This window comes from Pundamilia nyererei, unplaced genomic scaffold (genome assembly GCF_000239375.1).
Source record: "Pundamilia nyererei isolate P.nyererei 1_Seehausen unplaced genomic scaffold, PunNye1.0 scaffold00066, whole genome shotgun sequence".
NCBI classification, from domain to species: domain Eukaryota; kingdom Metazoa; phylum Chordata; class Actinopteri; order Cichliformes; family Cichlidae; genus Pundamilia; species Pundamilia nyererei.
Genome location: NW_005187467.1, coordinates 979,545 through 995,785, shown reverse-complemented (window position 1 = coordinate 995,785; position 16,241 = coordinate 979,545). Strand labels below are relative to the sequence as shown.

The 16,241-nt window shown below is 38.6% G+C and overlaps 2 protein-coding genes across 2 annotated transcripts; one reads left to right on the top strand and one right to left on the bottom strand.

The window, feature by feature from the left end:
- Positions 1–3,230: 3,230 nt before the first annotated feature.
- Positions 3,231–8,045, top strand: LOC102209365 (F-box only protein 40). The gene is made up of 4 exons (XM_005735930.2): positions 3,231–3,300; positions 3,485–3,517; positions 3,630–5,501; positions 7,124–8,045. Exons 2-4 carry the CDS (start codon positions 3,515–3,517, stop codon positions 7,304–7,306), a joined length of 2,058 nt encoding a protein of 685 aa, XP_005735987.1. The 5' UTR covers positions 3,231–3,300; positions 3,485–3,514; the 3' UTR covers positions 7,307–8,045.
- A 42-nt stretch (positions 8,046–8,087) lies between these two features.
- Positions 8,088–9,749, bottom strand: ttc36 (tetratricopeptide repeat domain 36). The gene is made up of 3 exons (XM_005735929.2): positions 9,407–9,749; positions 9,016–9,204; positions 8,088–8,424 (listed from the first exon to the last, which is right to left on the bottom strand). Exons 1-3 carry the CDS (start codon positions 9,510–9,512, stop codon positions 8,156–8,158), a joined length of 564 nt encoding a protein of 187 aa, XP_005735986.1. The 5' UTR covers positions 9,513–9,749; the 3' UTR covers positions 8,088–8,155.
- Positions 9,750–16,241: the final 6,492 nt, after the last annotated feature.

Genomic DNA, 16,241 nt, shown 5'->3' with positions numbered 1-16,241 from the left:
AGAGCTCCAATGGGGTGATAGTATAAGGTCATTAAGATAAGATGGGACCTGAATATTTAGGACCCATCTTATCTTAATGTAATCACACACAGACACACACACCCTCTCGCACACACACACACACACACACACACACACACGCACGCACACGCACACACACACACATTAGTGTATATTTTTCAACATTTCTTACTGAACAAAGTATTGACAATGCTGTTGAGGTCCAAAGACCTGGGAATATTCTCATCGTTTTGTCTTCTCTCCTTCTTCTACTTTGAAGCACCATGTTTTGTTTTGTTTTTTGCTTGGCTTGGTTAACTAAATTTATAGTGCTGTGCTGCATGTCAAACATCCAACTGTGACATAGTTTGTGCGGTTTGTGCTCATTTTCCATAAATGACAGCACAGTTAGGAAGTACAAGTAATACACTTACCTGGTATGCCAAACACTATCAAAACTTTTCAGAAAACTTTTAATCAGCAGAGTTCAAATTGACTTAGCATGTGCAGCTAAAATTCAGTTCATAAGAAAAACTTAACTGCATAAATTAGGCTTTGGTTCACAAGGTAGAACCATGACTTAAACATATAGTGACATTTTTAAAATACTTCCAATATTAAACGCAGTGAATACATATGCATGCCATGTAATGCAAATTTGATAATTATGTTGACTGGGCCCATTCTACAGCTGCCTTCCAGCTGCGTCATTGGAAATTACATCTTTGACAATGACCACATCCATTAGTAAAGAAGAGACACTGAATAGTTTGAGTATGAAAATTAAATTTTTTGAAAACATGATTGGGATGTTGTTTTTAATTTTCTCATTGGTCACATAAAAACTTTAAAAACTAACAAACAAAACAAAAAATGAAACAAACAAACAAAAACACTACAATGCCTTGAAAAAGTGTTAATTAGTGGTCTAGTCAAAGTCTGGATGCCCAACTAGTTATTAGATTTAAGGGCAATTACTTTTTCACCTGGGTCCAGGTAGGTTTGGGTGTCTTTCAGTTAATATATGAAATCACTGTCATTTACTCAGGTTATCTTTGTCTAAAATTAAAATTCATTTATCTTACACATGTGTGAAAATCTGTGCAAAAAAAACTACGAAATCAAGAAGGGAAAAACACTTTTTACAGCACTGTACCTCTCATTTGAAAATGCAATGAAAGCTACATTTATACTGTCTTATTCAACTAAGAACAAGATAGTGAAGAGAGTGTGGCAATTATTGAAAATTGCAGGTGCCAATAGCTAGATATTGTGACAGAGCCAGTCTTTCTATTTCAGTCTTTATGCTAAATTACCATAACCAGCTGCTGGCTTCAGGCATATATTAAATAAACACTTACGAGGAAGGTGTTGATTTATTATTTTTTCCACCAACTTTATGCCAGAAATCAAAAAATCTAAACCTGGTGCTTGTTTTTAAAAACACAGATGTGACTGAAAACACAGACTGGATGATGCAAATTATTTTTTTAACCTTCAAATTACAGTTTCTGGTCGTTCCACGGTGCAGCACAGAAAATCACATCACTAGCAATGTGCAGAGACAAAATAAAAAGCATTTTCTTACTCTAAATGCTAGGGAACAATGCAACGATCAAAGTTTTAATTTGATTGAATTTTATTTAAAAGAGTTTTAGTAAATTTTGAAACAATTTTACAAAGCTGATAAATCATTTCTGAACTCAACTGGAAGCAATTTTCAGACATTAATCAACTAATCTAACTCCAGTCTCAGCTGTGCTGCTGTTCTGTTGCAAAAAGTAATTTTACTTAGAGTAGGCTTTCTTTCTCTCTTTTTCTTTCTGTCTCTTGCTCGATGTAATGTATGCTGATTGCAGAGCCTATAGAGAGTGAACCAGCTGCCTCTGATAAGCTCTGCATTGTAATCTGTGCCAGGTGAAAAGAAAAAATAAACTTCCAAACTTCCAGATGCCAGTTGTGAAATTCAGTCTACAGCACATATAACATAGGGTGGAAAACAGGTGTCAGTAGATGTTTATAGGATGGTGCTGTTAAATAAAAAAGGGTAGTTCCACCAGTCTCATTTTGAATGAGTGTAATTAGTTAGAGTTAGTTAACAAGTTTAATGTCCCCCAATTTGTACCATAGCACAGTATTTCTGAAAGAGAATGGGGGAGAAACAATGTAAATATTTTCAAATATGCACTATTTGGATCTACTGCTTACTAGACTTTTAGAGTGGATTAGTTTTGATTTATTAAACCAGTGCTTTGTTTGATGAAGATAATTCCCGACAGAACCATGTTTCCCACAACTGCATCAGTTTCCAGTTCAAAAAGCCTCGAAAAACATCCATAAAATTTGTATAGTGTTAAACACCCCAATTCTTTGATCTTTGGGCTGAAGGAAGAGCAACACTCGGTGTATAAATGCTCAATCAACAATCTCTTTGTTCCATACAATTCTCATTATTCCATACAACACTTTGAGCATTACAAATGTCCGGACAGGAGATGTGCACAGGAGGGTGTCTGGCAACATCTCGAAGTATCTAACAGTTACTCTTATAGCTTCTTCCCAGGGCCATAAAGCCTAAACCATATTCTTTCTATCTTACGGTGCCTAAGTGACGGCCTTGGCTTCCTGTTTTATCTCCTCCTGATGAGATGGGGCAGAAAACCTCTACACAGTATGTTCTCTTCTCTTTGTAAATGTAACTAATATGTAGTAAGAATTGGCTGGCGAAACATTGGTAGAGTTTCTGAAAGTGTATGAGTGACACCTAGTGGAAGACATGACATGAGCCTAACCTAACCCAACACACTGCATTGTTCAAATTTTGATTAATTAAATAATCACTGAAAAAAAACTTTAATGAATCTAAAAACTGATTTGGTATTTTAGATGCCACCCATCTATAAAATCAAATAAAAAAATATTTATTAAGTAATTTATTCATTCAGTTATGGAATATGTTATTTTGAAAGGAAATCAAAACAAATAAGTTCAATCAGTGGGAATAGAATTATAAAGTTTTAACATTATAATGTTGGAAACTCAGTAAATCAAACAAGTTGAAATGTTTATGTTTTTAAGCACAGGGTAACTTTTTTTTTAAGAATGTGAGGACCTGCTTTGATTGCCACCCTCTCAGTGTGAAGCAGTGGTAGAGACTGTAACTTGACCTTGGCTCTTAATGGCTGTGCGACAATGGTGCCCCGTCCCACTGGCCTGTCTGCCCCTTTGTTGTGTCTATTTATATTGTTCAGACACAGTGCAGAGGTTATTCAGAGGTGCCAGTGAACAAAGGAACAAAGGGTGAGAAATATTTCTCTTATTGTCTCCACTCTTATTGCTTTTTTCAAAGAAAAACTTTGAGATTTGTGGTTTTCATATTTTTTTCTTTTTAACCTGAACATATAATTCAACTTATCAGCTGTGAATTTCAGTTTTTTGGTCAGCATGTGACTGTAAACATGTTTCTGGTTTGACTTGTTCTTAGATGATCACACTGCTGTGTTCTTAAGCCAAAATGGTATGTAAAGTAATTTTCACTTTTTAAAACTATCAGAAATTTTTAAGTCTTACTCTACTTGAAACTGTTACTACTGTTACTACCTTCTGTGCTGGGTTATCTCTCTCATTAGGTAAAAAGCATGAAGATGCCAGTGGGCTATCATAAGCATTGTGACAAGTGTTACAATGTCCACTGTCAAGTCCCTGCGCAGACCTCTGTTTCATGTATAGTCGTGAAATGTCACAAAAACTGTGGTGCAAGCCTCCACATGTGCAAGCAAGAAGAGCACCAGCTTCTCTGTCCAAATGAGATAGTCCCTTGCCTTAATGTTTATTATGGCTGTCCTCTCACCATGCTGCGCCACAGGCTGGCCAAACACTTAGAGGTCTGTCCTGCCAGCTTGGTCTGTTGCTCTCAGGAGTGGAACCGCTGGCCTATTTCAGAAACTGACCTGACCTTTTATAGAAATGTTTCTGAAAACCCTGTGGTAAACACTGAGGAAAATCTTGATGTTGCTATGGCTCATAGGGACCAAGAGCAGCTGTTTCAATCAATCAAAATGAAGAACATTTTTCCTGAGTTGATATTGGAGGATTCTGCCGTGCAAAACATTGCTGCTGGAATCAACAGTCCTGCAGATAATGCTTGCTGTTCTGTAGACAGTGGTGAATATACAGAAAATGGCAGTGCAAAGTTGGACGAAGAACTGAGTCAAGAGGAGAGAGATACTTTGGCAAAGTGCACAGATGTGACAAGTATTCAAAATTATAGCTCCTGGGAGAAAATATTCAATAAGGAGAAGGAGGGATGCAAGCAAACCATCAAAAACCTGAATAAGGGAGAAAAAGGAAAAGAAAAGGAAGACCAAGAATCATCAACAAGTCAGAAAGAATTACACCAGGGTGGAGAATGTCCTGTAACTGCCAGAACCATGGACGGTGCCACTGGCCTTGCACCATGGCAAGATGGGGTCCTTGAGCGTTTAGGCAAAGAAGTCAACATTGCAGAATATAATATGTATCTGGTGCACAATGGGGTAATGCTGATTAACTTTGGGCAACTTGCTGCTTGCACACCAAGAGAAAAGGATTTTGTCTATGGGAGTCTGGAGCCCATTGAGGTGAAAAGCGTCCGAACATTTAATGTGCCTACCAGCTATCGAGCAAAGCGCAATCACTTGAAAGACCCCTCGCGCAAGGCCCAAACCACACACCAGAGTGTTGACACTTCAGATCTGGGCATTTCAATTGAGGATCTTCCAAAGTGTGAAGAGGTTAGCACAACACTTCTGTGCTCCCTGGAAAAAGAACTGAAGGGACATTCGATCTCAGAGAGTGTGTCGACAGATGGTCTTTACACAGATATAGGAACACAAACGTACATCTTTTCTTCTGCACCCTTCAAGCAAGATGCTTCCTTAGCTGATGTCATAGCAGGTAAACCTTGTCGTCTTTATTTATACATCGAAGCAGAATCTGTCACTAGAAGACACAACAAAACAAGTTCAGCCTTCAGCTACATGTGTGGCCACTACTTTCGCCGTGATGAATACTGCTTTCACTTCAAGAATGTGCATTCTGACATACAAGCCTCTCTAAATGGCTGGTTTCAGCAGCGTTGCCCTTTAGCATACCTTGGTTGTACTTTCACCCAGATGAGGTTTCACCCAACAGGTCAGGAAGCAATAGTTAAGTTCTCCAAAGATGGCAGCACTCTGGTACTCCAACCAAAAGCCAATTCATCACTCTGTGCAGGTGGGAAAACCTTCAGTCCTAAAAGGAATGATGCACAAAATCTGGATCCCCTAAGCAGCCTTCCTTTGGAGATCATTCAGCATATTGCTGGTTACCTTGACAGTTTTACATTGTCTCAGTTGTCCCAAGTCTCCCATCTATTGAGAGAGGTGTGTGCCACATTGCTGCAGGAGAGAGGGATGGTCTCCCTCAAGTGGGAGAAAAAGAAACACTCCAGTGAAGGAAGTTCCTGGATTTGCCAAAAGAAAGCAAGTAATCTTATTTATCTAGATATATTGGTTTTCTTTTGCAAATGTGTTTTTTTTTGTTTTTGTTATAGTCACTTTATATTCCCTGACCTGTAAATTTGATTGCATTCACAGATAAGTGTGTGCACCATATTGTTTTACCATTTCTATTTATTTACATCATGTCAAACTTCTCTATCAGTTTCCCTTTAGTACCTGGCATCATTCTATTAACTTTCACTGGAAAATCTGAGTCATTCATACAGTATGACAGCAGCTGCGCTGTAAACACTCCTGACTCTCAATAGTCCTCTCTAACAATATTACAAACTGAGCCGCAGTTGTGTTGGCAACAGTTATTGAGTTCCCACTGAATCAGACCCTGGAGATTTACTGCCTTTGTCTGTGTCCTTGCAAAATATCAGCTTCTTCTAAGGTCAGGAACCACAAGGAAATGAAATTTAGTTTTCTTTCCTGACGTTGGTGTCCAAGCAATGGTTTGCTAATTAACAGCAACAGAAGAAACAAACAAAAAAAAAATATAGCACTACATAGCATATAAAGAAAAATAAGGCGATTGTAATTGGGCATTATTAGAGGTTCACCTACGACAACTAGAATTGAACCCTGGTTAAAGTCACACAGTTAGCTAGCTTGGTGGCTCAGGCCACTACCCCACAAGGATGCCTGTTGGTCCTGGAGCCGGAAATTAACTAAATCCTCTCTGGAATTATTAGAACTGAGTAAAGGGTTCACATTTTAAGTGGTTCAGATTTATGAATACTGAGCTGTGGAAATTTAAATGCATGTTTCATTAAAGTACCATCTCTTCAGGACAAACGTTGAGCTGTGCAGAACTTTTGCAGGCTCTGTAGATGCCTGCTTATCATTATTATTAAAGAATTTTAGTAGTTTACAGAAATACCTGAATTTGGCAGCTAGGGAGTTATAACAAAATGAAATAATTAAAATCTTTTGACTGAGAACACAACTATAATGTCCCAGATTTTTTGAAGATCAAATTAAATATGCTGGTAAAAAAAAATTACTTGTTGTTGGTGAGCAGCGAAAATGAAGGTGGGATAGATAAGACATCTATTTTTCAGTTGCAATTTGGTTGTACTTGCTTTCATAATTTTTTAGCTACACTAAGTAGTTTTCCTGCTAACAAACGTGTGATCAAAGCCCCCCTGCTGGAGGTAATGAAGCAAAAAACACTATCAATGCACGTGTGTATATTTTTGCATTGACTATCTCTGTACTGCAGTGATCATGAGACAAAGAGCATGCCGATGACATCAGTGATGTGGAATGGCCTGAGGCTTTGCTGCCAGTAAACAGAGTGCTACCATAACAAGTCAGATATGTGATCATTCATGGAAACATAGGATGTTAATAAGACTGTGTAGGCAACAGCTGGGTATTTGCTCTCAGATGAATTGCATAATTTGTATACATTTGTCACGGATCAAAACAGAAATAACACCATGCCCTAACATGTGATAAAAGTATTATGCGATCTAGATTCCATGGTATTTAAAAATACATTCCTCCTCATCGCAGTATACTGTAGCTGCAAAACAGTTGATAGATGCCATGACAGCCTCCCACACCTCCTTCAATTCTGCCTCTGTGTTTTACAGGTTTGGAAATTCAGCTCTCAGTTTTCCTCTGTGGACAGATGGAGCTTCAGCGATACTCCTTCCATGTCAAATCACCTGGGAACCTGCTCCTTCTACCAGAGAGAAGATCGCACTGAGCCGGTGGCTTTACCCTGCCTGGGAGAGGTCAGAGACAAACATGGGAAACTAAAGCATAAAAGATAACGCTCACGTTTCAGAGCACAGCGGGCAGACCACAACACGAGTTATGCCTTGTTTGAAATCACTGAGACGTAACATGTATGCACTCATCTGAAAAGTGGAAAAAGCCTCCGCATGTAGAGCTGCTGTATAAAAACAGAGCTGCAGTGTGTTAAAGCCCTGCAGAAAGACAATCTGTCGTATATTAGAAATAAGAATCATTTAGTGTAACAGGATATCTTGGTGATGTAATCATCTTTTTTTTTAAAGCATTTACTCAGATCATTTTTCTCGTTGGTGTGCAAAATTCTCTGAGATGGATCTTGTCATGCAGTGTAGTGTGGAGAGAAACGTGAATGCTAAAAGTCTTTTTTGCATTTCGAATTTTCGCATTTGGGCATGTTTTGCCTGGGGAACATCCTCTTGATATTAGATGAACCATTTGGCATGACTGAGATGACAAGTGCTGTTTGTTCCAGCATATTTCATTCTTATGGTGAAAGGCAATGTTTGAAAGAAAAATCAAGGAAGGGGAAACGCTGATGACTGTTTCAGTATGACAAGACTGACATCTAGTGGATAAAAACTTAAGTATCCCATCTGTATCAAATGGTGTGGTTTGGCATTTTAATGCTGGAGATTACATCACATGCTGCATGTGTCATATTTAATAAAACACAGCAGTGCTTGCTTTGTGATGAGAACAACTCAGTTTGAAATAAGTGTGATCTGCATATGTGAATAAATGTGATTTTTAGCTGGATTCGTGACTTTTTTTAAAGCAGCACAATGAACAGAATTTAAAGAACATCATAAAAAGGTTAATTTATTGATTTCAGACTTTCAGAGAAGACGAACACCTAATGTTTTACATCACTGCATGTCAGATGTTTCAGGGTTGCGCATTTTGTTGATCACCTCTGACAGCATTTTGTTACACAGGGCAGCATATGGATTAAGGACCACAGCCTGTTGTCGAGCAAATTCACTTCCAAGTGCAGCTGCTTTTTCAAAATCTGCTCTGGCTTCATCATTCTGCCGTGCTAGTCTATGTAAAAGGCCTCGTTGCACCAGCGCCTGGCAGGCAGTACGCCCAGTGCTGCCGCTCAGAGCAATCGCTTGGTCCAGATCCCCCAGGGCTCCTGCAAAGAGAACAGCACCGTGAACCAAACACATGTCTGGAAAGTTGATTTTTTTTTTTAGGCCATGATGTTCTAAGATACTCGGCTTTGGCTTTGGGTCAGGCTACTGAAAAATTCATTCTGATAAACACAGCTGAAATGTGCTTGAACTACTTTTCTCTCAAGTACTGTGGAAATCAAATAATGAGGAAAAAACAAAAAGTCATTCTCAAGTAAACTGCTCATAACCGAGCATTATCCATTCAAAAGCTTTATATGTATTAGTAATATCCTTGTTCTACTGGTTCAACAACACATAACAATGACTTTCAGATGAATAGACTTTCTTTTAGAAATCTGCAGTTGCTAGTGACATGCTAGTCATTAGTGAGTCAAGGACTGTTGTTTTTGCCTACAAACCTGCCCTTCTTATGTCAGGCAGCAGGTAAAAGCAACCAAACACCACACTATCTCAGAGCACCATCGCTGTTGACAAAGTGCATCAGCTAGACAAAGCTCCGGTATTCACGCTGGCCTTAGACTCGGCAGTCTGATAAGTTGGCACACCATGGCATCTCTGGAAAGGGTTATTATTGAATTTGTTGCACATACCTGCTGTGTCCCCCTTCAGTCGCAGGGCCTGTGCCCGGTTGTTATAGGCAGAGGCTCGCTGAGGAAGAATCTGGATTGCCTGGCTGAACAGCTGAAGCGCAGTTTGTAAATCCCCAGTCTCTGCTGCTGAGACACCCCGCATCTCCAGCTCTTTCACTTGCTTCAGCAACTCTCTGTCAAAGCCACTGTCTGGCAGGAGGAGATAAACAGGTTGAAAAAGGACTCAAACTCAATTGACAGGTACCGTGGAAAGGAAAACAGAGAAATGTCACTCGGAAATCAGTTTGGATTACAATGTCATGTTTTTCGCAGCCCAGAAATGGAATGTGTTCAAATAAATTCAATATACTGTGACATGATATGTTGAGACACACCAGAAGCTCATGCTCACCATCATCAATTAATTCCTCCTCTTGGTTTAGGCCGGGAATGTCTCCAAAGGGGGTGGTGGGGTTGAATATAGCCTGCAGTACAGCTCTGTCATGTGCCGAGGCCATCTTACTGTCTTACTGGTGTCTGCAAAACAAGGAGAGAAAGACAGGAAGAAAAAATCATTCCACCAAAATTACAGCAGGACAGAGATTTCTTCCTCCCCTAACTTTTGCCATTTCTATTAGCCAATCAGAGAAGGGGGCGGAAGCAGAGGTGGACTTTGAGATTTTCTGGCACTAAATACATCTGTATCCTGTTAACTAAGAAATGCAGGCCAGTAAAAACTGCATACCGCACAGCACAGACATAAGTACACCAGAATAAACTGGAGGTCTGTAAACATTGGAAAAACTCTTATTCTTCACTTTTATTGCATTTCTGATATTATCAAGATTCATTTTTATCATGATTGTATGTGTTTGCTTTATATCATGACACGTTCACATATGTTTAGTGTCTCTTTCAACCCCTCTGTAAAACACTCTTGCTATGTTTGAATAGTATTATATAAATACTGTTGGCCTGGCTTCATTTGACTCTTGTTGTTTTGGTAGAAGGAGACAGAATAACCTTAGAAATGTTTCATATGATAGTTTGTGTTTGCTTGTTTGATTTATCCATAAGCATACTCTATCCATGGTGGGTCATTTTATTAACCACTGTTACACCCCAGCCTAGGCAACCGGGGTGCAACGTAGAAAAACAGAAATAAGGAAAATAAAACCACGAAGGCTCTCCACCAAAATCCCAAAACGAAAATATCCCATAACGAAAGCATTGACAAACCCATTCACAACTATTTACAACAAACTATTTATTTACAACACGGGGGGGGGATCACGACCATGACATATGGAAAAAACACAAGGCTTAAATACATAGAAGGAGCAATCAGGGAATGGACCACAGGAGGGAAACACAGCTGGGGCAAATTTAGACCTGACGAGACAAGGAAAAGTAATCTGAACACACTAAGATAACACAGACTTTCAAAGTAAAACAGGAAATACATGACAGTCACGCAAAAAACAAAACACTGACAACACCTAAACGTAACACCACACAAACTGTTGCCATGAGTGGCAAAGTGGCTACTTTATAAGACCGTAGGTGTACCCAATAAAGTGGCCACAGGTGAATGCACACAGTGCGCCAAATTAAGTGACCAGGATTTACTTAATAAAGTGGCTGGCCATAGGACTTTATCATAAAATAATAACCATTACAACAAATAATGGGTGCTTTTATTTTCCTTTGGTTTGCTAAATTTTTGAACAATTTATCACCCCAAAATTTACTGTTCATTTTATTCAATTTATTAAATTTTTCCAGGAAAATCAAATCCCACTGATGATTTGATTTTAGTCTCAAAAACACAGAAAAAAAAACCTCATGTAAAAAACATGAGACCCTTGCATAGACACATTTGGGTGTTTGTGGATTTTGTGCAAGAGGTTGTTTCTCAGAAAGCTCTAGTAAGTTGTTTGTGGTACTAAAAACACAGGAAGGAAGGAAGATGATGCCGCATCCACACAGATCAGAAGCTATAGTTGCCTATCATCCCTACTGCTTGCAGATGTTCCTCCACTTAGCAATATCTGCACCAAAGTATATATACACATTGATCAACTTGCGTATTTGAAAACTGAGAACCATCAGTAAAAATTTCTATGATGGTTCTGTTCATCACTCTCCTTGTGCTCTCTACAGGTAACTGAGCTCTTATACCTCTAAAGAAAAATGTTGCTTTATTGTATGTGATTATTAATATCATTGCTGCTCCTTTGTGCTGCTTTTATCATAGAATTTATGCTTTATTTTAGTACTTCTCTTAGTATATCTCAAATTACTGCGTAGAGAAATAAAACAATTGCATAATAACTCATTTTTGATGTAAAGAAGCTATGTAAAGGTTTGCATTTAGTGCAATTTCAACAAGTTCCAATACATGTTTGTGGTGAGTGTGACTCAAGAAGTACAGTGGGTTGTCTGTTAATCATACGGTTGGTGTTTTGGTCCCGTCTCTTCCAGTTTGCACATTGCAAACTGATAATATACCCCGAATAGCCCCTGATGCATTTATGCTAGTCTATACATGTTAAACAAGATGCTTAGGCATAGAATTGAAGCACTCTATGAATGTGTAGATGATAAGGTAAAAAGAACTCTCAGTGTTCAATTAGAGTAACAAAAGCACTATATACGTACCAATCCAGTCTAGGTGCTTGGTAAAGTTGCTGTAAAGTGGTACAACTGAAAGTTTCCCAGAACCTTCAGTTGTAGTACAGGCTGGTACCACAGTAATGATCCTTTAACCACATGTACCCACATTGGGGCACACAAGTTTTACCACAGTTCTGACCTTCTCAACATTTATAATTGTCATCAAAAGGCTTTCAGAAATACTAAATTGAGCATGTGTAGATATCCAAATAAAGCTCTGCTAATCTATGGTACTTAATGTACTGGCACAACAGCAGTGTGGGCCAATGACACAGAGTTTGGAGTTTTGGTTGGTTTATAATTTCTTTTAGTTTTGAAAGTGGATTATATTTGTCGGGGGTTTTTTTAAATAGTTTTTTGTGTTTCCTTGTGTTCATGAATTTCATTACCACTTTGATTGATCATATGTTTTCCTGTTGTTTTATTATTTGCACCTCTACTCTTCAGGTTTGTTAGTCTCTCTTTCCTTCCTGTCTCCTCTGTCTTCTCTTGTGTTCAGTCCTCGTCTCTGTGTTAGTGACTTCTTGTTTTATTTTTCTGTTAGTGGTTCCATGTGTTTAGTGCAGGGGTAGGCAACCTTTCTGATGGCCATTTAAAATTTCCTCAGAAGTCACACACAATATAAAGAACCACTTTATAGAATTAGATTTGTTTGCAGATGTTGGCAGCTATCAGCGAATAGTTATCAGCTATTTGAAACAAATCCATAACAAGAACTCCATAACAGCAAATGAACTGTACAACAGAAAATACAAATGCTATTTATGGTCTCCTCACAACAATGATAAGAAAAATAAACTAAGCCAATATGGCATGTCTGTTAATACAGAGACACACATGTTAATCTGATATCTGGTCTCCCACTCAGAGACACAGGTCTCCGAGTGTCCAGCATTCAGACAGCTACCTGAGGACACTCATGTGAGAAAAAATCTGCTCACACAGACATGTAGAGCCAAATACTGTCAATAAGGCCTCTGCAATGTTCTGAAGACAGTTAAACTTGTCAGGTAGTGATGTCCAGCAGGTGAAAATGCAAGCTCCATGAACACGCACAGCTATGGATTCCAGCTGCCTTAATGTTGCATTAACTGGCATTAACTCAGTCAGTTAATGTGAGTCAAATCTAGCTGCTCATTAAAGATTTCTGGTTTGATCAGAAAATAAAACATTGGTCCATACGCCTGAAAGTCACAAAAATGCATTGTGTCTCGAGTCTACGGATTTATCCATATATTTCCGTGGTGCTGATGCTGTGCTTAGCGGAAAGCTAACAACGTCCCAAGTTATTTTTAGCCAATTACAAGTTGAATCTAGTAGTTGGGTTTGTTAGCTAAGATACTGTCATTAAGAAGCGGTACAACTAATGTGTCTATGCGAGCTGATTTGCGATGTGCATCGCTGGCGCGGCCATTTATATTTTTAATGCACCTTCTCAGATTAATTCACTGCGTGTCGTGCCCAGGCCTGGACTGAGACAAAAAATCGGCCCGGGCATTTAGACTAGAGACCGGCCCCCCAGGTATTAAAGCCATTAAATGAAAACAAATGCTGTTGTGACAGTGATGTACAATCTTGTTGGTATATGTATGATTGATATACATTTTATGTCTGATAAAAACTTTGGTTGTAAGCTTCAGATAATTATTTAATAACAGCCAGACATTTTAAATTTGAATAAGAAAGTATTTCTTAGTGCCCCCTTTCCCTGTTAATGCCCTACCCGCCCCTGCACAGTTACCAGCTGTCAGCTACGTAGAAAAGGATCTTGGTGTTATTTGTCTCTCAGAAACAGTTCATAACTTCCCTTCAACTCATTCATGTCACCTAAAAGGTAAACTTGTTTCTCCATCACCTGTTCAGCTCTGATGATTCAGTAAGGACATCTCCTGGTTACATCTTCATGTTTCCCTCTCACCAGATATACAAACCGATATCATGACCAGCAGCTTTTACAGCTGTGGCTCCAGCAAACATCAGCTGATACTAGAAATTAATATTAAATAAATTCTAACAACAGCCGATCAAGCTTAAACATGCTGCTGTTTTTTAGCGCGACATCCGGCGGTTTCCTCTTTGTGGCGCAAAGTGGGCGATAAACAAACGAGAAAGAAAAGCCGATCAGCTGATCATTGATCAGTTTCATGATTAAAGTAACAAAAGGAGAGAGAGGGGAGAGAATGAAGAAGAGGCAGCTATGCAGCCTAACCACAGAATAAATCCACATTTGTGTCTCAAACTGCGTCCCTTCTCAGCTCAACACGAAACGTGTAATAATTTCTCTGAATGCGGGATGATTCCGTTTTTTACGGGACGGTTGGCAACTCTACTAACTAACCTTATAAATAAAATAAAGTTCACTATCAGTAACATCATAGCACCCACCGAGCTGTATAGAAACTCTGTCATGCTAGCTAGTACCCAGTACGAGTTATTGTAACTGACTGTAAAAAGTCAGCACAACGAAAATAAACTCCACCTAAACTTAGTTTATATCTGACCCAGATAGACTGCAGGTCATAACTTCTTACCTGAAGTTCAGTTCACCTGACACTCGGACCGGCAGCTGCCTCGGGTCTCTCCTCCTCCTGCCTCCCCTTCCCTCATCCACCTGCTGGCCTCCACCACTTGTTAATTTTACTGAATCTGTGGAAGCTCCGCCATAGCCACCACCAAACAACTGAGTTATTTTACACACCAGCCAGCACCTGGCCAATCCACCACCTTTCATTATTTATACTGTTACAAAGGAAAAACAAAAGTCACCGGGCCACCGAGCAAATGCCCGGTATGCCCGATGGCCAGTCCAGCTATGGTCGTGCCATCAGTTAACCCTTCGTGTGCCAACTGTGGCACGCGTGCCTAGGGTTGCCGACCCCAGCCCTATAGTATCGTTTAACATCAACAGCAGAAATTTGCTGTACTTTGCAATATAAACTATCATTTCCAATACTGTAAATAAAACATAGCAAATAAAAAAACATTAGTGGTCCGTGACCCCCTTCGATCAAAGCAATATCCATTTGAAAACCTTTGTCGCAGTATGAACAGTGTAACCAATGGGAGATTTTGCCTGCTCAAAGAGTTTCATGTGAATACATTTTTCAATGTTCCACAAAGAGAAGCAGCAGAGATAAAAGGAAAATATTCATTCTGCACAGTAATAAATTACCATAACTTTGTGCAACCCTGACTGATTTTTTTCTATCCTGCTAAATATTTTATATTTTGTATACACTTAATGTGAATCAAATAAATCAAAAAATGGAAAAACTCACTTGATTGCAATATTTAGTACAGCACAGTTTAAACTCTTTTTATCAATTAAAGTTATCCAAATTTCAAATAATGATCTTGTACATTTTTCTCCAAAATAGTTAAGATAATATATCAATCTCAATTTGCAGCATACAGGAGCAATTTGGTAACTAGACATCAAAATTGGCCTCCATCACGCCTCTGTCTGTGGCTGTAGAACTAAATGGAAAAATCCATGTAGTTCTACAATCAGCAGAAGCCAATCAGAAAAAATCTGACTATGTGAAAGAAAGTAGCAGTATGCATCTGGCTCATCAACAGTTGCCCAAAGCATTGCAAACTTTTTCTGGGTGTCAGAAAATGTGTTCTTTTTCCAATACTCCTACACCTAAGGTCATAATATCAAAACTAACTGTGGTAAGTTGATGAAACTAACACATTACATGGTTAAATAGTTCTTCTAAAAGTTGAAATAGATTTTGTTTGCATAGGATTCCTAGAAATTGGTGAAATTTGAGGAATGAAAAATGGCGCCACCATATTTGATCATATGCCCTGTTTACCTATAACTACAGCAAATGATGGTAGGCCCATTTTCAACATATACCATGTGCATCTATTAAGCCATACTGAGGAATAAACTGTAGGACAGTGATGAAATGAGAAATGTAACTAATTTTTGGACATTTTCAAGCAATAAATAGTGAAAGGTGTGATTTTGCTCCTTTTTATGACTTTATTAGTTTATATTATACTGATATGACAGATAATATACGTTATTATTTTACTTCATATAGTTTATTTTTTCTGAGTTTTAATAATGCTATACTTTGTCTAGTAATTCAGTAAGTATTTAGTATAAGTATTCAGTTTAATATTTGTCTTCTTAGATCATTTATAGAAAGAGGAATTATCAAGTGTTAACGAGTGAGGCCCAAAATACAGAGATGCAGATTGAATTTAAAAAGGCAAGCAGTTTATTTGTGCTAATGATATATGCATACACCCAGGAACATAGCTGAAACTGACTGCAGAAACAAGACTGGGAAAGTAAAACTATACACTAGGGCTTGATATGCACCATCTGGGGCTGATTGCTATATTACTGATAATAAAGAAGACAAATACAAATATTTGAAACCTATACAATTCAATTCAATTCAATTTTATTTATATAGCGCCAAATCACAACAAAAGTCGCCTCAAGGCGCTTCATGATACAGAGAAAAACCCAACAATCATATGACCCCCTATGAGCAAGCACTTTGGCGACAGTGGGAAGGAAAAACTCCCTTTTAACAGGAAGAAACCTC